The sequence below is a fragment of the Eriocheir sinensis genome, chromosome 4 (genome assembly GCF_024679095.1).
Source record: "Eriocheir sinensis breed Jianghai 21 chromosome 4, ASM2467909v1, whole genome shotgun sequence".
NCBI lineage: Eukaryota > Metazoa > Arthropoda > Malacostraca > Decapoda > Varunidae > Eriocheir > Eriocheir sinensis.
This window is the reverse complement of record NC_066512.1, coordinates 20,759,114-20,786,768: the sequence shown is the minus strand read 5'-3', so window position 1 is coordinate 20,786,768 and position 27,655 is coordinate 20,759,114. Positions and strand designations below refer to the sequence as shown.

The window sequence follows — 27,655 nt, the reverse complement described above, 5'->3', positions numbered from 1 at the left end:
GAGATGCAGAATTTTCTCAGGAAGACGATGGTGGTCTCATTTTTTCTTTTTTTTTAATAATGAATGGTGGGGTCAGGAAACGGGGTGGAAATAAGGTGTGTGACGTCTTTGGTTTTGGATGAACTGGGCACACCCACGGCCGCGGCGGCTGGCTGCTGGCATCACTCAGCACAATGCTGCGAGATAGGCCGCGCGCTCTATCGCCCACCTGGGGACGGAGAAGGGTGGCAGGGTGGCATTAGGAACAGGCAGATTTCTGGGAGGGTGCTAGAGGGCATCATAGGTTCATGAAATGTGTGTGTGTGTGTGTGTGTGTATACATGTGATGGGGGGGGGGGGGGGAGAGGGGGCGAGTATGAGCATTTTTAGGCTTAGAAAAAAAAGCACTTATGAGGGTGATACAAAAATAACTGAGTGGGCCTTTAGTCTTCTTTTCAATTTGCAGCACACCAACTACCGAGAAAGAGCTATGAATATGTGTTCGCGTGTGTGTGGGTGCGTGGGTGGGGGCCAGCTATAGGAACTCACCTAGGAGCCAAGGGGGCGCCAGCTTGAAAAAGTATGGGAGCCACTGAGTTACGCCAACAGGTTATATTACGTTATTAGATTATGCCGAGGAGGAACCTTGATGCCGAGTGAGTGTCCGCGCCATCCCACGTACCCTGCTGTCCGAACCACCGCCACGGGTCAGCAGGATGGTTCGGACGATTCAGGAGCTTGTGTATCATCAACTAATGCTGAAAAATGAAAATATCTACGTCTGTAATATTAACAAACTAAAGAGCCAAATGAGGAAGGAAAAAAATGGTTGTGATGCGGGTGAGGCTGGGCTACAGATATTACTGGGAGGTCAGTGGGGCTACCTAGCTGCTTGTGTGCCTGGCCAGGGGGTCACACGCTCAAACAATATGTCCTGCAATGTCCTGCTATTAGTGCCTATCCCCCACAAGGCCACTGGGACCTGCCTGTGCTGGTGGGCAGGTTCATTAACAATAATATTCTCTCAGCTGTGCTCAGTGCTCGAGTATCCTGCATTTGCCCCTAGATTGTAGTTCATATGTTCAGTCCTTTAATTATGTCTGCTCCCTTGACTAAATGAAGGCCTTTATTTTTTTTACCACTTGTCCCCTACCATATTGTATCTTTTTAGTTTCCTAGTGCTGCCTCCACTTGTATCCTTAGTTGTATAATCACACTCTGTACTGCCTGGGGGTTGGGATGGCATGCTCCTCCCCTCTCCTTTGTTGTTTATATTAAAATGATACAAAGGTCAAAAGAAGAAGAAGAAGGGCACAGGCAGAAAAGACAAAAAAGCTAAATAAAAAAAAATAAAAATAAAAGTAAGCTAAAGTGAAGTGAACAGAAAAATAAGTGTGCGTCTATAGTGAAGGATGTTTAAGTGTGAAGAAATACCCCAAAGAAGAAGAAGAAGAAGGGCAGACAGACAGGCAGGCAGGCACTAGGCAGCAGACAGACAGGTGCCAGACGTGTCCAGTACGAGTTCCTCCGCCGTGCCAGTAGTGTCACCAGCCCGTCATGGTCAGCCGGGGGTCCGTCCAGTCCGCCAGGCCATAAGTCCACCGTTTCTTCACCATGGAACTCGAAAAATGGCCAATCTTCAGCCTCTTGAAACCGGAGTTCGTGGAGAAGATGAAGCTGGCCTGTGTGTTCGGTGAGATGAGTGGCACTGTGCCCCTCTCCATCCATGGCCCTCCCGTGGTGGTGGTTGGGGGCACTCACATTTTCTTTATCTTGTTTTTTGTTTTGTTTTCCTATGTCTCCTCTTTTTGCCTATCTTATTCATTCTTATTTGATTTCTCCTCTTTCCTGTCCTCTCCCTTCCCCTTTATTCTGTTTTCTTTATCTTGTTTTTAATTTGTTTTCCTATGTCTCCTCTTTTACCCTATCGTATTCCTTTTCATTATTCTTCTTTCTTTGATTTCCCCTCTTTCCTCTCCTTTCCCTTCCCTTTTAGTCTGTTTTCTTGTTTTCCTCTTTCTTTATCTTGTTTTTTATTTTGTTTTCCTATGTCTCCTCTTTTTCCCTATCTTATTCCTTTTTCTTTTTTTGATTTCCCCATTTTCCTCTCCTTTCCCTTCTCCTTTATTCTGTTCTTGTTTTCCTCTTTCTTCTCCTTTCCCTTTCTTATCCTTTTTCGACTTTCTTTTATTTCCTTTTCCTCCTTGCCCACTTTCCCCATATTATTCCTCTTTCTCTTCCTTCTTTTTTGTTTTTCTTTTTCCTTTCTTTATGAGTGGCACTGTGCCCCCCTCCCCTCCATGGCACTCCCATGGTGGTGGTTGGGGCACTCACACAGCACGGGCTTCATGTTCATGGTCGTTTTCCTGTGATTTTTATGTTTTCTCATTATTACGCAAGAGGGGAAAGAGTCATTATTGGTTATTCCATTTACCAAATCTTTTACCAGTAGCAGAACATTAGTAACCTGACTGCCATTTCTCCCTTTAAAAAAACAGTCGAGCTATGAACCATTGTAGAGAGAGGGCTATATAGGCAGACACAGCAGCTATTCATGTATAAATGTATTTAAACCTGAGTGGGAAGATTAGCTAAAAGTGTGTCATGTGCTGTAGGAGAGAGTTAGGTTAGGTTAGGTTAGGTTAGGTTAAGATGTGTTAGTTTCAATGTAGCATCCGTGGATAGTTTACTGAAAAGCACTTGTCTCGCTGTTAAAGACACAATTATCATTCTCTAATAGATTTTAGCATGCTGTTAATTGGCATGATATTATTATTATTGACATTATGTTATGTCATTATTGGTTATTCCATTTGCCGAATCTTTTACCAGTAGCAGAACATTAGTAACCTGACTGCCATTTCCCCCTTTAAAAAACAGTCGAGCTATTAACCATTGTAAAGGGGAGAGAGGGCTATATAGGCAGACACAACAGCTATTCATGTATAACTGTATTCAAACTTGAGAGGAAAGATTAGCTAAAAGTGTGTCATGTGCTGTAGGAGAGAGTTTGGTTAGGTTAGGTTAGGTTAGGTTAAGATGTTAGTTTCAATGTAGCATTCATGTATAGTTTACTGAAAAGCACTTGTCTCGCCGTTAAAGACAGTTATCATTCTCTAACAGATTTTAGCATGCTGTTAATTGGCATGACATAACATGACATAATGCTCCAGTTTCCCCCCTCACCAGAGATTCAAACTAAATAGGTACTATCCCTGGTGGTAAAGCTTTGTTTTTGATAGAAAGAGGCAGTTTTCCACAATTTTGAGAGTAGAAATCATATCAGCACACAACATCTTCTATTTAAGGTTAATAAAGATGTTAAGGTAAATATCCAGAATTTCACCCAGTTCAAGATCGCAGAACAATGCCACCACTGAACCCCACGTAAATTTGACACATAGGAACCTGTCGGTGCTATGGATAGTAACCTGTTGCCGCTGCATCAGTAACCTATTGCCACAAAAATAAATATTACGCAAACTACTGACTTGATGCGAGGGGCTAAGAAGACGACCCCAGGCAGAAGCGAGAGTGGAAGGGGCAAGCAGCCGGTGAATGGATTTTGGGATATGTACGGCATAAGTGTATTAGAGTTTTCCTTTTTGCAGTTATCTAAAAATGGGATAGCCTACATCCAAGGGACTCTGACTTGTAGTAATTTGATTTCTACTATAAAAATATGGAAAACTTAGGTACTTCCTATTTAAAACTTGAGAGGGGCTTAAAATGAAGCTTATCCACCCTGGCTGCTTAATATAATCTAAGACAACGGTTCCCAAACTTATCAGGCCATTCACCATCTCCCAGGTTGTGACCGAGTCCATGCAGCCCTGCTAAAATTCAAGCAGTAGTAAGGTCCCGTCGATTTCCTTAAATTTTGTCCATTTTTTATGAATTTCGTGCTCGCAAAGTATGAGGATCTGAGCGATTTACATAGATTTACATAGAAAATCAGACCACACAGACCCCATGGTCCATACTAGGTGGTCTGTCCTTAAACCTAAGTGATTTTACATTAATCAGATGGCTATTAAAATTGAACGAAAATGTACCTGAGGGTGGATGAATGTGCTCAGAGTCTGGATTAGTCTCAAACAAAGAGCAGACAACTCCGCTGATGCGTACAGCATACATTGGTTTTAAAACGATGGCAGTTAATGATGTGTTTGAAATTTCAATGACATATAATCCGCCATTACATTATTTTCTTTCCTTACCCAACCCTAGTGATCAGCTCACGCACTCCCAGGGGTGCGCGCACCACACTTTGTGAACTGCTGATCTAAGGGATGGTAATCTATCACCACTAAGTTAGTAAGCTACTGCCATGAATTAGTAACCCAACCCCATGTCCAGTACAGAAGGATTGGACATTAAGATGATGGTCACTTGTCTAAAAACATTACAAAAAAGAAATTTAATATAAATGAAATAGTGAATTGTGGATGAAAATGATTAAAAGATTGATGGCTAGGGCATTCAGGTTTATTAGAAAAAAAAATAGTCTCAACTACCCAGGTGATGCAGGTAAAGGTTAAAGTTCAGGGCACATGCTAGTCTGCACATGAGCTTGATGCTGATCTCCATCTCCTTCGTCCTTGAGCCTTTAGTGGTCAAGTACCCACTACTCCGGGACAGTGAGAAGGTGTGTTCAGAAATGATACCATCCATACTCAGAAGAACTTTTGAGATTGCCAAAGCTCACAGTCTTTGAAAACAACAACTTAAGGCTGGTCCGAGAGGATTAATTAATAGGACATAATCAAACCATGCAGAGGAGGTTTGTCTACTAAAGTGACAGTGGTTCACTCCTGTACATTTATAAATTCTCCCCTTAAAATATGAAAGATAAGTACTATGTATATTAATGTTTTGTTACTTGAAAAGCATGAGTTCGTAGAAGTGCTTAATGGTGAGTGACGGGTCTGGTCAAGTAGTCCTGTGTATGTATGTATATTCATATTGTATCAGCACATAATTTAGATGGTTTGCTGCCAAGACTACTATTCCAGACTCAACCATTATCCTACCTCACAATATATGTTCTGAAGTTTGTCTCTTTTCACTTCATGTAAAGGAACTAGGAGAGTAGATTGGCATAAGTACGTATTATGATATTATAGCTTATTTCTCCTAATTTCAACCCTTTTCATGACCATGTATATACTACATCATCATGTCTGAGTATTTTGTGCTCTTTTCTTATTAATAAGAAAAGGCTTTATCAAAAGAAATATATTGATCATGAATCGCAGTCAAACAACCAGGCACAGATTTAGATAGCTATATATAGTTTTCGTTAAATATACATTACTGAGATGAAAGTTTCTTTATGAGTTGCTGTTTACCTGTTTAGGAAACATGGGAAACGAGGCCATCATAGTGACCAAGGATGATGATGTTTATGCCTTGGGGTTCAATGGTGCTGGCTGCCTCGGGGTTGGAGACCAAAACAGCACAATGGAACCTCGGAAAATTGAGCCTCTCTGTCAGAAGAAGGTGAAAGGTACTGTGCCTTAAAATTAGGATTATGTCGAGTCGTTTTGCTTTTCTGCTGATAAAAACTTTAAATTAAAACCAGATCCTTTGGTAGCTATCATGTGTTAAATTGAGTGTTTACTGTATTTATATAATATTTATATACAGATTAATACAAATTATATACTTATTTGTATACATGTTACAATACTGAACACATTAGACTGGAATTATATCGTTTAGATTTTCTACACACTGCTGGTAATGAAGTTGGTGTATCTTCCAGGTATTGCATATGGCAGTGGCCCACATGTGCTGGCATACACTGAGAGTGGAGAGTTGTATTCCTGGGGACACAATGGCTACTGTCAGCTTGGTAATGGGTCCACTAACCAGGGGCTCACACCATACCTGGTCACCACACACCTGCATAACAAGCGGGTGACAGGGATTGCCGCAGGGTCACATCATTCATTGGCACTCACTGAGGAGGGAGAGGTGAGTCTCTGTGATTGTTGTCATGTGTGTACTATTTTATATACAGGTTTAACCCTTTGCCAGGCAAGGTCGACTACTTGGCCAGAAATATATTTTTATTACTTATAATCTCATGTAATATCTATTTGCCTGCCATTGTATAGCTCTGATACACTGCTCTCTCCAGGAACTCTGGAACTCTACTCTGGGGGATTTCTAAGGTTCCAAGCTTCTTCAATTCTCCTTCTTATAATGTCTTTTTGCAACATCATCTCCCCACTTTATGCTCTCTTGTGCTGTGCCTAGCTACAAATCTGTGGGCCTGGGTTGGAATCCTGGCCTGGGCAGTCGGTGTGCAGCTCACCCAGCTGTTCATCCTCCCTTTCGGGCTGGTTGATAAATGGGAACCTGGGGAAACCTGGTGAAGGTAAACTGTGGTGATCCCAGACTTCACACTGGCCCGTGTTTCAGGGTTCCTTGCAGCATGGGCTCAAAGAGCCAATGCAGTGAAGATGAGCACTGCAGCCACATGCAGCTATAACTTATGCACCTAACATTACATTACCTACCTCCCCACCTCCTCATATATTCATTCTTATCAGGCCATCTGACTGTGGTGCTCCCAGTCATCTCATGCCCTTCTCTTAGCTCAACATACTAGTTTCTTGCCAATCTGCAATCAGCTACTTCATTTGATTCAGTGTATTACATTTCACTCATTCAACTGATCCCTAAGTCTACATCTTTTATTCTGTAATCATCACCACACATGCACATTTTTACAAGTCACTTCATTCCATCTTTGTAGGCCACATGGTCTTCTCATATTGCACCTCTCTGCTGCATATATCCATGTCTTGCAACTCATTATCTGCACTTGTGTCTAAGGTATAGGTTAAGCTAGGTGCAATATATGTATAATACTACTCCTCAATCACTTTTATATCTTCAGTCTCGCTATTTTACTCCAGGTGCTGGCTTGGGGTCAAAATAATTATGGACAAGTTGGGTCGGGAACAACAACAAATCAGCCAACTCCTCGGCGAGTCATTGCAAGCATAGGCGGGAGGCAGGTTGTTGACATAGCCTGTGGCCAGACGTCCTCCATGGCAGTCATGGATAATGGAGAGGTAAATGAGTACAGGAATTAACTCTGTCTGCTACACCTATTTTCTCTAGAATCCTTACATGTTTTTGGTTGGTCATCAGGAGAGCATGTGGGCTGTCTTTGGCCACAGTGTTGGCTGAAAATTGTCAGCTTGTAATGGCAGGTGAGATTTGGATGCAGGCCTCCTAAATGCCCAGAAAGCTTGTTGTGGCTTGAGCAGGTTGATGGATCCTGCCATGAGATACTTAGAACTGGAAATGGGCCTGCATGGAGACTTGCTGGAGGGATAGTGTCAAAGGGTAGGTAAGGTGACGTGCCCCCCGGCGTACGCCTTGATTGATTGCTAGAAAATTAGCTTCATTGTAGGTCATTTTGCTTAAAGCCACATTTTCTGGGAACCTATCAACAACATTAAGAGAGGATTTACTGTAGTTTAAATATGATGGTACATGACTTACAATTAGCATGTCATCACACATTAATTAGTTGTGATTTATCTTCCACCAGGTGTATGGTTGGGGCCTGAACAGCAGTGGGCAGCTGGGTCTTGGCAACAATGTTAATCAACACAACCCAAGCAGAGTCACAGCTCTTCAGGGTGTAGTAATCACAAAGGTAATAAGAAATTTAAATCAATTTATTATTTACTATTGTAAAGTATGATTATATGTAATTACATCACACCTTGACCTTTGTCTTCACAGATTGTTTGTGGTTACTCTCACACACTTGCATTGAGTGATGAGGGCAGCTTATGGGCTTGGGGTGCCAATAGCTATGGTCAGCTGGGCACAGGGAACAAGGCCAACCAGTGTGCCCCAGTCAGAGTAGCACAGGAGCTTGGACGCATTGTTGATATTGCATCCTCCCACTGCTGCCACCTTTCAGCTGCCATGACACAGAACTCAAAAATATATTTCTGGGGACATTGTAAAGGTTTGTATAACTTAATGATAATCATCAGTGCATGATCAGAAAAGTTATAGATGTATGTTTTATTTGGAAATAGTAGGCTATGAGAAAGAATACATAAATACCTGGGGAAACTGTTCAGCTTAGTGGATAAAAGGAGCCCAAGGTATATACTTGTAACTTGAAAGTGTCCTAGTGTTGTTTAGTAATGTAGTGCATCAGAGGCAAAGACGGCAGCCCTCTGTCAGGTAAGTCGTTCAGATATTCCCATATCTTGGCTTATTACTTGTAGTATGCACTGAGGAATGCATGGCAAAGAACTGTAAACTTGAAGTGGTAATTTCTTGTTTTTTTTTTACAATGGCATGTACAGATCTACCATGTTTATTATGGAGATGATACTGATGTTTGCTATATATTGCCTAAGCACATGGAGAATTACTTTTTTTATATACTTGCAGGACAAAGTGTAGTGGCTCCCATGGAGACAGGATTTAGCAGTTTACATGAAGTATTTGCTCTCTGGGCCTCTCCAAGTGTAACATTTGAACCACTAAATGTTACAGCCTTCACTCGTTCTTCTTTAGCACAAGCAATGTCACTTGCTTTAGACGATGAGGTACTGTATGTATACCATGTTCATGTGGAATAAAAGGTAATTTGTTTTGTACATATTGTCTTTAGTTATTGGCCATATTTATTGTGTATATTCCACAATTAAAATATTGTGCCTTGCTTTTTATAGGAGACGGCGGATGTTGTGTTTGTAGTAGACGACCGCAGAATCAGAGTCCACCGAGCTGTTCTCAAGATCAGGTGTCAGTATTTTCGGAACATGTTCCAGGAACACTGGAAGGAAAATAACCTAGAGTAAGTAAATCTTTGTAAATTTAGATAGCATTGTCCAAACACTTATGGAAAGGACAAGTACTTTTTACAGTATCAATTATTCTCCATAATGGAGATCTTTCTGTATATATACACTTCAGTGAAATGTAACAAGTGTTTTAATCAAAGCTTTCATTGTTTCCATTTTTCAGAGAAGTGGAAGTGAAGGACTATTCATTTGTTGTCTTTCGAGCCTTTCTTCAGTACATCTACACAGACACTGTTATTGTCTCGCCAGAAGATGCCATTGGTAAGCTGTTTGTGTTAATTCTTGGATACGATTTAGATTATCATATTTTGTCTGTATGCAAACTTTTTGCCAGCATTATTTTTGACTGATAATTACAAACAAAAAAAAAAAGAAGATAGATGTATGTAAATTAATTAAGGAATACTGACTGAGAGAGAAACAAAAAAAAAATCAGAAAAAAAAAAAAACTATATATTCAATTAGATTTATCTTATTAGAAAAGAACAATACAGTATAAAGGAATGTTTTTTGCAATCAAAAGGCAAAGTAACCTCCACAAGTGGCTGCAGTTGGCTGGAGATGCCTGTATCTATAACCCTAAGACAGGCATCATTGCTCCTGCTGGACCAGAAGTAAGATTACCCCTTGCTACTGATCTCACCACTGGTAGGCCTCTTGTCTCAGCCTTCATTCAATAAGTGAGTCAGTTAGTGATCCTATGAAAGGCTCAGGGTGTTCTATGAGCTCACACTCGTAGAACCCTCCAAAGGTGTACCCCAGGCTTGGTTTCATGAGCAGGAAGAGCCACATCTGCACCACCTGTGCCATTCCCAAGCAGAAAAAGGGATAGGGTATTTTCTCCCCTTTGGGATGCAAGGGTCCTGAAGTCTGCCCTGCACCCATCATGAGTGGCAGGCTTTCGTGGTGCAAATGCATCAAGGATTGTGGTCATGAGCTGAGCCTTGACCTTAGCCTCAACTTTCTGTTCTTGATTGGGTGGATCTAGGGTTTTCTGGGGAGGGGTCACAGGCCCCACCCTAACCAATGTAGATCAGGGATTGGACTGGCTGCCAGCTGTGGGGACTGGGAGGGACACAAAACCTCTGAAAGGATAGAATCCCCTGGCATGTACTTCTTGGATACATTCAGGTTCAGGAACAAGATGGGTAAGAAAAATTATCAGAAGCTTTCATGTGTAGCACGACTGGCCTCTTGTAAATCTTATTCTTTGTGTCCTTGTGTTCTTACATTTACTACATTTTTTTATTTTGTAATTGTACTGCTCTCCAGTCTTCAGCCTCAATCTCACTGACTAATTCTATCCTTTATTACAGGTTTGTTAGATCTGGCTAATGCATATTGTGAAGAAGCTCTGAAACGCCACTGTGAACGCATAATCCGCCATGGCATAACCACAGAAAATGCTGCCATGTTATATGCTGTGGCCATCAAGTACGAAGCAACTGTGAGTACAGTATTGGTCTCTGATCTTAGCATTATATGAGTAATTCAGATTTTTTTCAGAGGTGCTGTAATGTGGGATAAGTTTTGTGGGCATTTATAAAGAAAAGTATGAGAAAAGGTTATGTAATTGTTTGTGGGATTGTGGGATGTTTTAAAGATATGTAGTGTGGTAGGAAAACTGCTTAGTGCAATAAAGTCTTTCTATGAGGATGCATCTGCATGTGTCAAAATTAGTGGAGAAACAAGTGAACATTTTGAGATAAAGGTGGGCTTGAGGCAGGGGTGTGTCATGTCACCATGGTTGTTCAATATTTATGTGGATGGTGTCATGAGAGAAATGAAGGGCAAAGTTGGGGAAGTTGGAGTAAAAATGTTTGATGAGGGAAGGAAGTGGGTGCTGAATTTAATCCTATTTGCGGATGATACAGTGCTGATTTCAGAAAATGAAAGTGGCTTACAAATTTTGGTCAGTGTTTTTGATAGGGTATGCAAAAGGAGAAAGTTGAAAGTAAATGTCAACAAAAGTAAAGTGATGGTTTGTGAGTGGAGGAGAAGTGAGGTGGATTTTGTATGCCCATATAGAGTGGGAATTGAATGTGAAAAAAAATGCAAAATAATTTTGAATGGTGAAGAAATGGAGGAGGTTAATGAGTTTAAGTATCTTGGATCAGTTATGTGTAAGCATGGTGGTACGGAGGGAGAGACAAGAGAAAGGGCATTGCAAGGAAGAAGGGTGGTAGGGTCTTTGGGAGGAATCATGAATGGCAGAAGTGTGAGCATGGAGGTAAAGAGGGATTTGAGAAATACAATAATAGTACCAACCCTCACATATGCAAGTGAAACATGAGCCTGGAATGAAAGTCAGAGGTCTAGAGTGCGGGCAGTGGAAATGAGTTATTTGAGGAGTGCATGTGGTGTGAGTAGAATGGATGGAATGAGTAATGAAAGTGTGTGTGAGCATTTTGGAATGTGTCACGTAGGTGAAGGGAAGAAGTGTGGAGTGGTGGAAGAAGTGAAGCGACAGACTTTAAAGTGGTTTGGCCACATGGAGCGAATGGAAGAGAGTAAGATGACCAGGAGGGTGTATGTGAGTGAGATAGAGGGAGGGAATGTTAGAGGATGACCTCCAGTGAAATGGAGAGATAGGGTGCAGGAGTACGTTAGGTGAAAGATCCCGGAGAAACTGAGTAGGCAGGGAGGGAGTGTCTGGATAGAGAAATATAGAAACGCTTCTGCCGTCGCCATCCCCTGGTGAGAGCTCCGAGGAGCAGGCATCGATGAGATGATGAAGGTTATGTAATTCTGCAAAAATTTATGAAGAAAATCCTATCATGGAAAAGAATGACTTTTCAAGCCCTAATTTTCATGGTAAGACTTTACTGCTGGTGGGGTAGGTCTCATATAATTTAGATTTGAGGTAAAAAATGTACTATGACAAAATTGTTCTAATATCAACTTATTTGATATGTATTTTTCTGAAAACAGCAAGTAAAGAATATGCCCGTGCAGTGTTCTAAAGTTTTATATAGAGATTCGTTTGATCAACCTCCCGTGGCACAAGTGAACCTTGACGAACATTGCACATTAGCATATGCTTTTATAGTACCTTCTCAGCTGTTTTCCACACTATTTCTCTGGCAACAGTGCTGTCACTTAATAGTATGCATCTTGATACTGTCTTTTGTTTTGATTTAAGGAGCAGAATGTGGCATGTGTAGATGATTCTCCCTGTTCAAGTTCAGTGTGGAAGGTGAGGCTAGAGATTACCATGGCAGAGCAGAGTCCTAGTGTTCCTTCCTCACCCTGCACCGTAAAGATAACAGAAAGACTAATGAAGGCTGTATTGTGCCCCTTGTGATTTTTGTTTGCTGTCATGAAAGATCACAATGATTACTTTATTAACCAATTAAATGTTTGTATTATTGTCTTGGAATTAGCATGACTGACAAAGTTATCTACCTATCTTTCTATCTATATGGTAGCATAGTGCTGACTGCAGACCATGATGGTGAAATCCACAATAGTAAAACCCCATTTCACTCTCTAAGTGAAATTGCCAGAAATTAACCTTTTTCCATTTTTATTAGAGACTTTTACTTTTAAATGGTGCCGTAACTGCCTTCCAAGGCTTCAGCATATGACTTGACTAAGTGCTGTTTCTCGGCATTACCCTCCCATATACAGTCAGTCCCCACTAATGAAAATACAGTAAACTCTCAGGTATCCGGATTAATTCAGCCACGGCTCTTATGAATAAATGAAAGATCTGGATAATGTTGAAGGAAACCTTGACTTTCAGACGCAGATTGAAAAGTCTCACACCTGCCTCTCCTCCACCTCCCCCCAGCATCATATGAGGTGCTTAAAATCATACTGTACCAAGTGCCATAGTACCTGAAACTGAGCCAAGTATAGTACTGTGTTCCCCAAACATCCCTCTATCTGGCTAACAAGTCAGAGGTACAGAATGCATGCTGCAATAAGGTCAAAATTCCCATTAAGTAAACATAACTTTAACCCCTCCATCGCACAGCCTCTAGCTAAGCCCAGAGCTTGGAAGCATAAGATACCAAGCGTCCCCTTAAAGGCACCTCCTGGTGTCGAGAAATCTCAGCCAATGAAAGCTAGTGACACAAGGCATGTAGTGCCGTCGAACTCTTCTAGGAGAATGGGAGTGCGGGAGACATGCCCTTCTGGTCATTCAACGTCCACGATTCCATCGCTGGCCCCAGATTCTGTTTACACACGGTGGAAACACAATCATTATCATTTCTGTGCTATGTTACCACCAAAATACATCCCTATGAGTTCTTTGAGTGGTGAAGGGGAAGGAGAAGTTGCTGCCCCTGTGAGAGGCAGGAAAAGGTTGAGGGACCAGATAAAGTGGAAACAACAACTTTCAATGTTAGTATTCTCATGATCACTGTAGTCAAATTAATCATCATTACATACATTATTACTGTCATTATTGTAATGAGTATGACAGAATATGATAGCAGAAAAGTTACACAATATTTACAAAGAAAATGCAATGGAATATCTCTTACTTCCTGAAATATGCATGTTTAAATGTCGCCAAAATTTGGAGGCGATTATCTTGTTTTTTTAAAAAACGGTGCTTGGTACAGTATGATTCTAGGCGCCTCATATAGTCTCACTTCCTTGACAACATACTCACTTCCAAGCCATCACCACCTAGGAATATGCTGCCTCACTTCCTAGTGAATATTTTTTTTTTTAATAACTAGTATTTCCCTGGAAGGAAGCATCTGTTTGAATCTTTGATAGCATTTGTTTACTGCCATCTTGGTGTTGTAGTTGTCAGACTTGTGCCTTGGGCTGGTATTCACAAAGCTCGTACAACATTGTAAGTCTGCACCTAATTCACAAAACACTACAACATTGTCTGAAGGTTGCAGGCTAGGAGGCGTTGTAAGACTTACAACATCTCCAATTTACACGCAAACTGCATTTGTAATTCTTTTTCTTAGTTGCTACCTGTAGTGCCGGTAGGCTGTCTTGAGGGGCCTCTTGGGTGATCCCAGCCCATTCGTGGCATAGGTGAATTTTATTTATAGTGACTGCTGTGATGTATGACTCTTGCTTGGCCCATGCTGCCCCCTTGTGCTCCACTTGAAAGAAGTCGCTGAAGTTAGGGTTGATTGAAAATCTGGGCAGCATGTGGGTAATCTGCCTCTTGGCAGTGGTTTGAAAAATCAGCATGTTTTGATGGGACTCAAATCTAGGTCCATGGTCTCATCATGCCTGCAATTCATCACTTAAAGTGAGATAATATATGTAGAGAGTCGTGTTTATGTCATTAGTGGGGAAGGATCGTTGTGTCTGCCACACATCAGTAATTATTAAGAATATATTTCCTTCCTTTTTCCACTGAAATGGATTTCTTTTCATGATCATGACATGCGTCTTTTCATAGTATATATTTCCATTGTAAACCAGCAGGTAAATAAAGGCACAGGAGCCAAAAATATGCCATGAAGGAACAATTTAAAGTTATCTAACCCAACTAATAGCAAGAAAGGTTAATCACTGTGTTGCATCATATTAAAATATTTTCTGCTTTTCTCTTGGCATGTATTCGCATGTCTTTGAATTCGTGCCTCAAGTCTTCAGAAAACCTTGGCACCTGAGAAATGGTGTCCACAGCATTAGTAAATTGCTCTCACAAGTGTGCTGTGTCCTGTCCACTGCTCAGTCCCGCTATTATAAGGAATTTTAATAAGTTCTTGACACCAGGGCTGAGCAGCAGCTGCCTTGTGACTGGATGGCACACCTTGAGTTAGTGACTCATTCTCTGGCGAGTTTTATGACATGGCAATATCACTTGGCTGTTTTTCTGCTGCTACAATATTCCTGCAACATTTGTTGTGAATCATGTGGTAATGCACTCCTTTAAGGTGTCAATTTAATAACAACTCTTATTATCGCAGTTAAAAAATGTAGTGATAGGAGGCCTTCAGATGGGAGAAGTAGGTGAAAGTCCTGGAGTGGCAACTCTAATAAACCCTTTATACATTTATTCTAATGTCACTCTAATTATGTTTTGTTAATAATGGTGTTTTTCAGGTACCAATTAGATGTAATTGGTGAGATTCTACTGTACTTAACCCTTAAAGCGCGGGCTTATTTTGCCGTGCCTGTCCTCCCACGCGGACATATTCTGGCAAAAACATACCTCACTTCAACCTTTCATACTCCTACTTAACTCACGTAACTGAATGAAGTACCATTGTAAAGTACATACCCTTAACTGTTTTTGGACATTGAGTTGAAGACTTTATGACCTTTGGTAGAGCGAGTACAGAATATTGAAGTAGGATCACTGAGAGCACATTTTATAGGCAGTTTTCCACCCCGAGTGGACTTCCCTTCTATGATTTAGTAATAAAAAGCATAACTTTTATACAGTTTATGCGAACCACACCCAAAAAAACTTAACTTCTAGGCCTTCTTGATGCCCTTGATGGGTATTGAGGTCAAAGGGCCCCCATCTTGTGGATGAAGTTCACTGGAAGGTGAGAAGAGGTGGGATGTCTAGCGGACATCTTCTCAAAGCTTATGCAAGGCATACACTGACCAATAATTAGTCAAGAGAGCATGGTTGGGTATTGTTTGAAAGAAAACGACATGCTTACCCTACTTCAGCATAAACAAATCAAATTTGACGGCGAGCTAAGTCAAAAAATGCCTTGTCGACTATTGTCGACACCCGCGGTTTGAGCCCAGGCACCAGCTGTCGACTACTGTCGACACCCGCGCTTTAAGGGTTAAAATCATAACTGAAGATGAAGTGTAAATTAATGCAAATATTTCACTTATGTCTAAGATACGTGGGTGAGCGAATAGTGGGGTTGAACTGCTCCCACCTACTGCATTTATCAAGGAGTGCCCAGCCACAAATCTCAACTTTAAGTATTGTAGAATTAACATTCTCATAAATTGTCTGTTATGGCCCACAGAGAAATTTATGTAGAAACGTATTTTTTAACATGTTTTTATTTTTATTTTTAATGTCTTGGGAATGAAAAGGAAGGAAATAGGATGGCAAGGATTGAGTTAGACCTAATATACAGACATTCTGATAACCTTCATATACACTTTCTGATTTGATACAGAGATAAATTAAAGAAATGGAGGAGGGCAATGAGTTTATGTACCTTGGATCAGTTATGTGTAAGCATGGTGGTACAGAAGGAGAGACAAGAGAAAGGGCATTGCAAGGAAGAAAGGTGGTAGGGTCTTTGGGACGAATCATGAATGGCAGAAGTGTGAGCATGGAGGTAAAGAGGGATTTGAGAAATACAGTAATAGTACCAACCCTCACATATGCAAGTGAAACATGGGCCTGGAATGAAAGTCAGAGGTCTAGAGGGCAGGCAGTGGAAATGAGTTATTTGAGGAGTGCATGTGGTGTGATTAGAATGGATGGAATGAGTAATGAAAATGTGTATGAGCATTTTGGGATGTGTCACGTGGGTGAAGGGAAGAAGTGTGGAGTGAAGGAAGAAGTGAAGCGGCAGACTTTAAAGTGGTTTGGCCACATGGAGCGAATGGAAGAGAGTAAGATGACCAGGAGGGTGTATGTGAGTGAAATAGAGGGAGGGAATGTTAGAGGACGACCTCCAGTGAAATGGAGAGATAGGTTGCAGGAGTATGTCAGGGAGAGGGGGGAAAGATCCTTGAGAAACTTTGAGCAGGCAAGGAGGGAGTGTCTGGATAGAGAGAGATGGAAATTCTTCTACCGTGGCCATCCCCTGGTGGGAGCTCCTAGGAGCAGGCGTCAAAGACGAATGAATGAAATAAATTAAAGAAAGTACAGCACCATTTAATTTCTTTAAATATAAGAATTTTGCTATATAAATGCTGAGCTATCTTGCTTCCTTTGAGGCTTAGCAGATGGTTTCATGTACAAGTTTCACAGGACTTTATCCCAGTTGGAGTTGTGGAATAATTTGAACAGGTTAATGCAGAGGAAAATTTTCTCTAAATGGTGCTGACATGGCATTTTGCCTGCTGGTGTATTGAGGCCCAATAAAAGAATTTGTCATTTTATAGTGTATTGAGGAATCAGTCATTAATGGAATTCTTTGATTTTATTTTAATAAACTATTTTATTCCTCAGGAGCTTGAAGAATTTTGTTTCCGGTTTGCTCTGAATCACATGACAGAAGTTGCACAGACAGAAGCATTCATGGCACTGGACGAATTGACAGTCAAGAATTTCATCCAGCGAGCAGCACAGCATGGAGCCTTTAAGTACTGATATTCTAGCTACTTGTTGATGAGAATCTCACAACAGCAGCAGCAGCCCAGGCATGGCCAACATTCTTAATGCCACTCACTGCACTGTGGGTGGCTTGGCAAAAATAGGGTCAGTGGTGGTCTGATAACGGGCAGTGGTGACAAGGGAGATAATATTGACAGCAGTCATTTTGGGACAGTCAATCAACAATGGTAGTATGGAAGGTATGTGATATATCTAAGAATTTTTTTTAGATTTATACTTTCAGGTACCTCAGTTTAGAGCAAAAACAAGAGAAATCTTGCCCAATCTTCAGTCTGGATGTCTGTTGAAGTTGTATTTATGTGACTGATTTATTTTAGTAACTGAAAAGTATACTACATCAATGCTTGTAGAAATTCTGTGATATCTTTGTTTTTAAGTTGGAGATTCAGTGGCTGAATATTGTGTATTTTCTATTAACTTTAGTTTCAGTGATGTATGGTTTTTTCTCAGGATTTACATTGTCTAACTTTCTGGATCAAGTTTTTCAACATAGTCAATTCTTGCACTCCTGAAATTACTTTTTTTTTACAGATGGAACAAAATTTGGCATCACTTTCATACAGAAGTAATTTGTCATTATTTGTGATGCATGGCATTTGTTTTCTGTTAAATGTGCTCACTCATCAGATAGACAGCTACTGTAATAGGAAAGAAAATTAAATATTGGATAGAGTATTTTAACTACAGTATAAAACAAAACTTGGTATTTTGAAATACAATGCAAATGACTTTCATGAGAGAACATACCCTCACATTCCATTCAACAGAGTCTTTGAGATTTTGTTTATGTTTAATTAAGTCACACTTCTTGATTCTCATGTATTGTGATACTCCGTAAAGGTTCTTTTATTTTGCCTAAAGAAATGGACTCAAGACATTCCATCAGTTGCTACAGACTCAAATTTGCACATTTGCACGTTTGCCAGTCAACTAATTTTTGTCAACTTTTAAACTTTTTCTTGTTTTGCTTCTTGAACTTAATGGCATGATTACTGTATGTGCCAGGTAAGGAAGGTAATGTTATAACAATGTGTTCAGTTTATAATTACCTTTTTACTTTTTACTGTTGAAGGCAAGATGCAATAGATATGTTCATTTGAATTCCCTTTATATTTACACCAAACATCCTGAGTCATTACATGTATCCGTTCATTTCTTTAGATTAAACATTTCAAAAAACAATCCTTCCACCATTCAAAGCTGATTTTTGTTAAAGGACTCTTACTGATATTAACTTAAGGACCAATATGGTATTTGTTCCATCAGGAATAAGTAGCATTGCAACATTCCATCTGTGATTTTTATGGGTTGAGAGAGGTTTTATCAGTTAAGAAAGTCTTGCGTGCCCTATTATACATGATTCAAACAAATACTGTATTTGCCAGCGTATAGACGACCCCTGAACCTATTAAAAGCAAGCCCAAATAGGGTCATCTTAAATGGTGAGTGTAAAATGCTAATCTCTACATCCTGTGGTTAAGGGGTCCGTGTGAAGGAGGGAAAACATTGCCAAACACTCACTTGTTCCCTTCATATAATATTCGTTGTATACTTTTAAGACTTGAAATTACTGACATCAGCATCAAACACAACTAATTAATAATAAAATGTCAGTTTTGCATATCTCCATGGTTATGGCAATGGTGCTTTAAGAAAGATGATTGACCAGCTGAGCACACGTCATGAAAGGCAACTTGTTTGGGTGTTTGCACGAGGGTGTTGTAGTTCAGAGCTGTCAGGTTTGACACTGGCCTCATTACCCAATTCCCTGGCTTTCATAACCAAAAATCCTAAGGGGATGGTAATACTATTGTATTTAAACTTTGTCAGCTGTTTGAAGATTTCAGAGGCAGTGCATGTAAGGTACTTTATAATTAGTTTTCTTACATGATGCCTATAACCCAGTAGGGTCTGTTGAAGGGTCTAGCAGATGGCCCTTGCCCATTAGCAGTGCAGGCAAATTTTCTTTTGAGTGGCTGCAGTGATGTATGACTTGCTTGGTTCATGCTATCCTTTGGTGCTCCTCTTGACTGAAATTGCCAAAGTTCAGGTTGATTATAGATCTGGCTGCGTGTGAGTGCTCATCTGCCACTCTACCATGGTTAAAATTTGTCAGTGTCTTGCGGTGGGACTTGAGCCCCGGTCCTCGGACTGGGGTTATTAGGGCAGCAAGCTCCTACAAGACCCAGGCTTTGTCTAATGCAGCGTATACACCTCAAGTCCACACTTTGAATGAAATTTTTTGGGGGATCATATACTCATTCATCTTATAAGCTGGCAAATACAGTATTTGTATTCTCTTGGTAGATATCTTTTTAAATGAATTTTTTTATCATTATTCCCTTGATTAGTTTTAATGAATATATATATTTTTTATTTCTATCTTTTTTTACAGTAATTTACAGTTGGAGGGTTCTTTGTCATGTATGATGGCTGGGTTGCTCCATATTATGTACTGTGCTCATCTGTAACAGGAAGAGTGTGAGTTTGGACCTAGCACATGGGAGCTGCTTTGGTGAGAGAGGTTGTTTTCATAACCCTAGCATGGCTATAGGACATTAGTTACCTGTCTTGGAATTTTTTTTTCTGCTAAGCAGATTTTGAGACAATCTTGACCAAAGAGAAATATTGTGACAAATTCAAGTTGTAATATTTAACTCTGAAGGATAGAAAAAAATTCAAGCCAAGCATCTGGTGGCACGGAGCTCTGTCACCATCACAACAGAATGCTGCCTCTCACACCAAGGAGTTGTCATGATTGGACCTGACTCACTGCATGGAAATGACCCAAGCACTTCAACAGTCACCTCAGACACATCAAGGGAAAGATAAAACAGGTATTGTTTTTTTCTGCCATATCAAAGAAATGAGTTCAGGAGTAGCAGGATTTGAGGTAATAGTTTTGAAACTGTCATCTTAGATCCTGTCCTTTTGAAATTCTGGTTGTGGTTGAGTGAGCTAGTGTGCAGCTTGAGTATTGCAAGACCATTGCTAGTCATTAGTTGTGCTCCTTGTCTGTTGTCTGTTTCAAGTTGAAAACATAATTATTTGGCACAGTGTTTCTTTATTTTTATACTTATGTATAGTGGTAGTACTTTTTCTTATTAATGTTTTCATGATGCTTTATCTTTTAGGCTACTTGAGGATTTTGTAACTGCAAAGTCTTGATTTGTTTATTTTGGTTTGAGAAGGCAGGCTATCCAATGGTTTTTCTCACCTTTATCTTTAGTTGAACAACAAAGGACATTTCCCTATCTTGCATACAGGTCTTACATACCCTCTATATATTATGAATGTGAGAAAAGGAGGGTTGTAATGAATTGAATCATAATAGACCAAAGTTTCTATAGGCCACAGGTCATGGGATTTTCAAGTTTCATCAATACCTTCATTGAATATGACTTTTGTTAGGGTTGTCATGCATAGCTGCAAACAAATTTGCACTAACTATTGTGTATTCAGTCAAGCACCAATTGTTGATCATTTGAGTGTGCTTTACACATGTTGGGAGTTTTACTGTCATCTGAATTCAGTGCTATGATGCCCATATCAAGTAATGATGAGAGGGGAGCTACATACCCCATGCTGATGATGAAGCTCGCTTTGTGTGTATATTTTTGATTTAGCATGCATGGCTCCTTCCTCCTTGAGCCACTGATTGAACAGAAACATGTAATCACCCAATACGATGGGTGTGGTAATGACAAATAACTATGGAAAATAAAGGTTGGATTTTTTAAAAATGATGTTGGAATAACAGAACCAAGTACTCATGCTTTAAGGATGTTTACTTTCATACTTCTATATAATGCAAGTTTACACCCTTGCCAAGGAGGAAATTTCTCCCATCAATGAGTTAACATGGCAGGCCGAGAGGAAAAAGTGTCATGGTTATAGGTGTTGTATTTTGTGGAAAGCTGCACAGAATCATGATATATAGAGGGTATAGTGTAATTGAATCAATTTCAAGACATGTTTTGTTTTGCTCTGTGCAGTAACACAACAGTAAATCTAATAAAATGGACAATTCATGGAAAAAGTTCCTTCATACAGTAATGTACTATTTCATATATAGAAGTTAGGATTGATGCATTGGGTATGATATTTGCCTGCTTGCATACCATCATAAATATTGTCATTTTGTTTTTGTTGGTGTTATGGATGGGTGGCTCCATGGTAAAGTTGTTGACTTGTGTTGGTTGTGAGTTTGGTCCTTGGTCACATCAGCTTGTCGTGAAAGTGCTCTCTCATAACTCAGAGCCCTAGAATTGTACCCTCCATCATCTTTTGTTGTAAATTATTATAATAGTTTTACTTATACCAAAGCAGATGTCTTGGAAAACACAGCCACTAGGCTTTGCCAATTGAAGATTATAAAGTTCTGTTATTGTGTGACATGTTCAGCTTTAGTTAGTTTTGGACATTCATAAGTGATTTTCTTTAAGCTTTATTATTTATATTGGCACAGTTGCTGCTGAGAAAAATGCTCCCATTATAATTTTTGTTTTACATGATTTTCCATTTGGATGTACAGTGAAGGTGGCCCATATTCAGTAGTATGGTGTTACTACTTGCATCAAAATACTATACGGAGTCGGTTCGCCCAGTCTGAGGTGCGCATTATCGTGCCCCGGCAACTTGCTGTCCCACGGCGTGTCCAATTTCGTGGATAATGTATGACAGCACAGGAAACAGTCATTGAAATCAATAATATGCAGGCAACAATAACAAAGTCAATTTTAGTCAATTATGAATGAAAATTATTAGTACTGTTGCAAATAGTAGTTTTATTAATTTACAAGATCGCTGATTATAAGTACTAAAGTCTTGGTGCTGTACACCATCGAAAAAATTAGCAGGACTAATAATTTTAGCTGAAAATCAACTATAATTGATGGCTTTTGTTATTGTTGCCCGTATATTTTGGCACCGACAACCGTTTCCTGTGTAGATTATCATTTATTATCAAGTCATGTGACAGCAGGTTGCCAGAGCATGATAATGCACACCTCAGACTTTGGAAAACTGACAATAATTAAGATTTTTGCTTTATTTAATTATTTAGTAAAACAAGTTCAACAGGAGTGGATTCTTTCTGAGGATACAATTTTAATATTGGGACTATTGTATCCTAGTTTCTTCTGGACCAAGTAGGTGATTCATTGAACATCTAACTTACAGCTACATTATGTATGCAGTTGAAATTTAGCTCTTTTGATAAGGCTGATATTTTGATTATGTGCATTGTTGGTTCTATATGCCAAGCCAGTTGTCACAGGGGCTTCTAGGGTATGATTGTCAAAAGTTGTACAATATTTAGAATTCTATGGAAGGTAAAAGGAAAATTCCTTTCTGCAAGGTAATCAAGACAGGCATTTCCTGTTATACAATTTTCCACACAGAATCTGGTTTTAAAACTTTTGTTATATGAACTTGATTCAAACCAGACAAGATCAGATTCAGAGTTATTTGTGTGGTTGTTTGGGAAGCCAGCTTGATTGAACTAATGTTGTAGTGTTTCTCACAATCAGTGTTACCCAACTGTATAACTTGGAATGCCTGTTATTGAAAAAGGGAAATGAGGTGCATTATAATTTATATCAATCACTTGCCCATAAGTCCTGAAGGTTTGAAATTTGATGGGAAGTTTCTGATCCAAGTGTAGCTGTGTTGAGATTCTTGTCTACAAGTAGGTATTGACTGACTACAGGAGCAGCAAAAAAGGCAAATGGTATTGCTTCTAATAATACAAAGGGTTAATGATGGCTTTCGGAGATATGGATGTTCTAGAATATTGTGACCCATTGTATATCTCAAAAGCTATATTTAGTGTTATTATTGAGCATGTGTGATAATATACATACACAAATTGCTCAAGGGAGCACATTTAATAGTGTAAAGTCAGTGGAAGTTGAAGTCATCAGACTTGGCAGCCATAGAATTATGGTAAATTAGGTCTTTCATGAGAGGTACTTTAGCAGTACCATTAGTGCAAAGCATGAAGTATAGTATTCTCCAGTATGAAATTAGTTATACAATTTGTTTACAAATCCCCTCATGGTGAATACTAGCAATTGCATAGATGTGAATATTCCTTAAGCTTAACATTTTCTTGGTAAGCTTTTGCCTGACCAGTATTCATTACCTGTACATCACTTTATAATGATATAAATGTTATTTTTTTTCTAAATGAAGTGATTCATTAATTGTATATTTCTGAAAATATAACCTGCTGGAGATCTAGGTGGTGGAGACTGGTCTGGGAATCAATATTTAGTTATGTAACCATTAATTTTAGATCAAAAAGTACTACTTACATAAATCTCAACAGTTCATAAATAAGGTAATAATAAAGAGTGAAATCTCAGCGTATCTTTATTTATGCAACTAGAGCAGAGGCGGTTGCCGATGCATACTTCCAGGTGGGGGGCAGAACACTCTTTGTCTTGTAGTACCTGGCCAGGCGGTGGATTCGAGACTCTACAAGAATGAGGCGGAACTTGGAGTCACGATCCTTCCTGCAAAGTATAAAAATTCTGATGAAATGCCACGGTCAAGCAGAAAACAACTAAAATTGGTGAAAGTCCGCATCGGTAACTTTAGTATGGAAGTGACAAGTGACAAATGCATGGGTGCAGAGCTTAAATGGGCTGAGACATCACAGTGCCAGTAAATAATCAAAGCCTGTGCATTGACGGTACCCAAAGGTTGTGTAAATACATTGTTTGCCACATTTTCCTATATATCCTCGGAGCAGATTTTTTTTTGTTTCATAAGGGATTCTTAACCACCTTGCCTCTACAGAAATATATCTTTATTTATAACTTAACATTCCTTTATTTTAGAATGGGGGTTGCAATGAAACCAAAAATTACTTGGTCTACTGAAGCTGCGAGTGTCATATTTATAGTCTGTGGAGCATGTACCCATGGATTGAAACTGACTGAGAATGGCTCACAGTCAGGGATTAGCCTGGGCTTCATTTGATCTTCCAAACCTGATTTGACAAAGAGGAATAGAAAATGTCCTCATGTCTTGCCCAGATTTGGCCCAACATTAACAATCTGAATTTTGTATGCCCCATAATCTCATTATAATAACTATCTTTTAGTCTTCTACAAAGCAGGGGAACCTAGTCACTACTGCAAAGTTGTCAAACAGGCATTTTTGACATGGACATTATGAAAAAGAATGTCACTTACCCTACTTCCTAAAGTTAATGTGCTTTACTAATGGGATCCATTTTTTTAAATATGCCTTGTTTTCTTAATGTCTTACAACTAAATAAAAAGTGACAATGATCTCACCTGTTCCTCTCAAGATGCTTGCGGATGAAGACAGCCTTCTTAATGAGGTGGTACAAGTCCTCTGGGATAGCTGGGGCCAAACCCTTAGCCTTGAGCACACGGAGGATCTTGTTGCCAGTGACAAACCTCACCTGTGCAACACCGTGACTATCTCGGAGGATCACACCTGATGGAATAAAATAATAAAGTTCATTCACTTTTCTAACGATTCCATCCATCCATCTGACCATCAGTCTGCCAGCCCTCAAGCCCTTCTATTTAAAATCTATTGAAAGCCTGCTAGTGACTGCCTTTTATAACGTGTTGCTGCCTGACTAACCAGACCTCTCTAGGTTAACCTAATACTACCTCTCCTAAACAGTCTCCAGTGAGCCGCCAGATACGAAGCACAAAGGGTGTACATCTCAGTGAATTTTATGTAATTATATTTGAACCTTGAATGTATTTATCTTTTTTTTTCTCTCTGGATAAAAGTGGACAGGGCAAAACACATGAGCCAACATTTATTTGAAAACAGTAAGTGATGTGGTAAATGTGTTCAGCTACGCCACCTCAAAATACCATACACGCCTTCATATTATGGTTACAGGGCAAAATACATACCCTTCAACTATAATATTAAGACGATTAGAAACTAACATCCTAAAAAACTTAACTGCTGCACTGTGGACCCCAGCTACCACCCCAGCTATCTCCTATACAATGGTGATGCTGGAATGGTTATGTTAGATTTGCTTAGGTTACCTTAGTTTCTAACCACCGACACCTTCATATTTTGGTTAAGGAGCGTGAATATTCGCTCTTTAACCATAAAAAAAAGTTTGTATGTTATACTGGGGACAAAGCTAACCTAATCATTGATCAGTAATAACTGTGGATACAAAGATCACCTGAATATTATCCAAAAGAAGCTTAACCCTTGTGAAGGGGTCCTTTCTAATAAGCTTCTCTTCATGATAGGTCTAGACATGCAGAGACACCCAGAGGAAAGAATAAAAGTCTAAACATGTGGAGATACCCAGAGTCAAGAATAAATGCCTAAGGATGCAGAGAAACCCAGAGTAGAGAATTAAGGCCTAAGCATGCAGAGACACCCAGAATAAAGAATAAAAGCCGTACCGATCTGTGAGGGCGTGAGTCCCTTCTTGGCGAGCTTCACAATCTGGTCCTCTACATCGTCCTTGGTGAGCTTCAGCCAGTTGGGCACGGAGCGGCGGTATGGCAGGGCAGACTGGGAAATACCCTTCCTGCGGGGGGCGCGGCAGCCATTAGTACACAGCAGTAGGATGGATAATGTAACTAGTGGCTAATAATGCCTGAAATTCCCATCCATGCCAGTCAGCATTGGTTTAAGACTTTGGTAGATGTTTTGGGTATTTCTATTGATAGTTTGATCAGCCTAAAATGAACATAAAACTCAGGAGAACATGATTAACCTCCTCTGTGGCCTTGGAAAATAGTGGTTGTGAGCATCAACTAACAACGTGGCGTTAATGGTGAAAAGTTCGCTCATCTGTTATGGAAGTGATAAAGTTCTGCAGAACATCTACACCACAGGGGAAGACATCATTGAAGAGAAGGACTCCCTCAAAGGCTTGGGAGTGTGGATGAGTAAGGATTGCTCATTCTCTGAGCATATACAAAGAATTACAAAGGCAGCAAAACAAATGGCGGGATGGATTCTGCACACTCTCTTGTCTAAAGATCCACAGCACCTCCTACCACTGTGGAGATCCTTGGTTAACTCTATAATGGAATGTGTGTGAGCTGGAGCAGGTACAGAGGGTGTTCACCAGAAAGATAGGCAGTGAATCGCAGGGCTACCTACTGGGACTGATCAAGGGAACTAGGAATTCTGGTAAATGTCCAGATTAGGACCAAACTCACACTGGTAGATGAAACTATTTTTTTCTGGTAGTTTTTGGTGTGCTATGAAATACTCTGCTAACTGTTTCTGTCACAAATCATTAAATCACACACACAAAAAAACTTTTCAAAGCGTGTTGAACACCCGCCACCGCAGCTGCAAAATAGCTCGCAGAGAGGTTTAACTTGGACACCCATGGGAAATTGAGGGTTTTGAGTGGGGGAGCATATTTAACCTACTCCAACCAAACTTTACATAACCTCCCCCCATGTATATGTGACTTCTTTCTGCGAGGAGGTATTTCTCGCAACACCGGCTGGGCCGCTGCCGCCACCAGAGGAGGCTACGATATTGTGAATATTATCCTCATTATTATTTGATATATTATGTATTTATTATTATATATATATTATCATGATGTGGTGTGAGGATTTCTTTTATTGAAGCATCTGGCAACCCTACAGTCCCTCCTACCACCACCACCATGGCGGGCACGGGCGGGCGCGACTGACGTAATTATTTATGACAATTTTTTATATATCACACGAACGAGTGATTCGCGATGGCAAAGCAATACGGCAATGTGTTGTGTGGACACTAAACCCTTCATAGAGCACCAAGGCATTCGTGGCTGTGAGTTGGGCCCTAATCTAGAATAGTACCGGAATTCCTTACAAAGAAGGCAAGAAGTACTGTATCCTATACACCTATACAGGTGCCCTGCGCATTAAGATCCAGAAGGATTGGTGCCCTGCCCATCCCCACATGAAGAGGCCTGGCAGAACATGCTACAGAAAAACTCTTCAGCGACACAGCGGCTAAAAACAGATGAGGCCGAGCATTTCAACAGCTTTATTCCCAAGCTTTTCAACTGCCAGGAGAAATCAGGAACAAGGCAAATTCCTGAAAACCATTCCGGACGAGCCTCACACCCCACACAGCCAAGGCCACGGGGCGCAGCGTCAACCTGTAACACTGACCGCCTACAGTATAAGAAAAATGTGGAGGCGGTGGACTTTCAAGGTGGCTACGGTGACTCCACAATACGTTCCAACAAGTAATTATTCCAAGGGTGACTGAAAATCTGGTCCCTGGCTGGCCGGGGCACGTGGCGGGGAGGTAAACAACACCCTCAACACGCCTTTATCCCCACACACGGACGTATTTACGCCCCTGCACCTGTATTATATTACGCGTGAGTACATTAAGCTTCAGGAAAAGTGTAAATTGCTCACCCTCCACTGTGCATGCGACCCATTTTGAAGATTTAGTAAGAGTCCTCGGCGCCGCAGTAGAGTCCGGGAGGTGGCGGTGACGGTAAAGGGCCCGAACGCGGGGTTCCAACAATGGCTTCCCCTCAGATTATCGTACTCAGAGCCGCGTATTTACCAGC

At 40.3% G+C, this 27,655-nt stretch overlaps 2 protein-coding genes across 4 annotated transcripts; one reads left to right on the top strand and one right to left on the bottom strand.

Moving 5' to 3' along the window:
- Window positions 1–1,437: 1,437 nt before the first annotated feature.
- LOC127009803 (RCC1 and BTB domain-containing protein 1-like) lies at window positions 1,438–23,455 on the top strand. Of its 3 annotated transcripts, XR_007762400.1 has the most exons (12): window positions 1,439–1,672; window positions 5,339–5,488; window positions 5,747–5,958; window positions 6,909–7,067; window positions 7,553–7,660; window positions 7,750–7,981; window positions 8,419–8,576; window positions 8,703–8,827; window positions 8,998–9,095; window positions 10,151–10,281; window positions 16,924–17,267; window positions 17,620–23,455. XR_007762400.1 is itself a non-coding variant. In XM_050883177.1 (11 exons), exons 1-11 carry the CDS (start codon window positions 1,594–1,596, stop codon window positions 15,637–15,639), a joined length of 1,464 nt encoding a protein of 487 aa, XP_050739134.1. In that variant the 5' UTR covers window positions 1,438–1,593; the 3' UTR covers window positions 15,640–17,063. The 3 variants fall into 3 exon arrangements, 2 of the variants coding, with proteins under 2 accessions (XP_050739134.1, XP_050739123.1); XM_050883177.1 differs by lacking the exon at window positions 17,620–23,455 and having other exon boundaries at window positions 1,438–1,672; window positions 15,628–17,063; XM_050883166.1 differs by having other exon boundaries at window positions 16,924–23,455.
- LOC127009813 (40S ribosomal protein S13) lies at window positions 23,451–27,645 on the bottom strand. Its single transcript, XM_050883183.1, has 4 exons — window positions 27,498–27,645; window positions 25,515–25,642; window positions 24,396–24,561; window positions 23,451–23,606 (listed from the first exon to the last, which is right to left on the bottom strand). Exons 1-4 carry the CDS (start codon window positions 27,518–27,520, stop codon window positions 23,468–23,470), a joined length of 456 nt encoding a protein of 151 aa, XP_050739140.1. The 5' UTR covers window positions 27,521–27,645; the 3' UTR covers window positions 23,451–23,467.
- Window positions 27,646–27,655: the final 10 nt, after the last annotated feature.

What these genes read in the sequence shown, in the direction of transcription:
- LOC127009813 (XM_050883183.1), bottom strand. Translation starts at nt 27,520, where the DNA reads ATGGGTCGCATGCACAGTGGAGG. An exon ending in ACTCACGCCCTCACAGATCG is followed by an intron (nt 24,562 to 25,514) that starts GTACGGCTTTTA and finishes TTATTCCATCAG; the next exon opens with GTGTGATCCTCCGAGATAGT. An exon ending in AAGCATCTTGAGAGGAACAG is followed by an intron (nt 23,607 to 24,395) that starts GTGAGATCATTG and finishes TATACTTTGCAG; the next exon opens with GAAGGATCGTGACTCCAAGT.
- LOC127009803 (XM_050883166.1), top strand. Translation starts at nt 1,594, where the DNA reads ATGGAACTCGAAAAATGGCCAATCTTCAGCCTCTTGAAACCGGAGTTC. An exon ending in CAGTCATGGATAATGGAGAG is followed by an intron (nt 7,068 to 7,552) that starts GTAAATGAGTAC and finishes ATCTTCCACCAG; the next exon opens with GTGTATGGTTGGGGCCTGAA. An exon ending in TTTCTGGGGACATTGTAAAG is followed by an intron (nt 7,982 to 8,418) that starts GTTTGTATAACT and finishes ATATACTTGCAG; the next exon opens with GACAAAGTGTAGTGGCTCCC.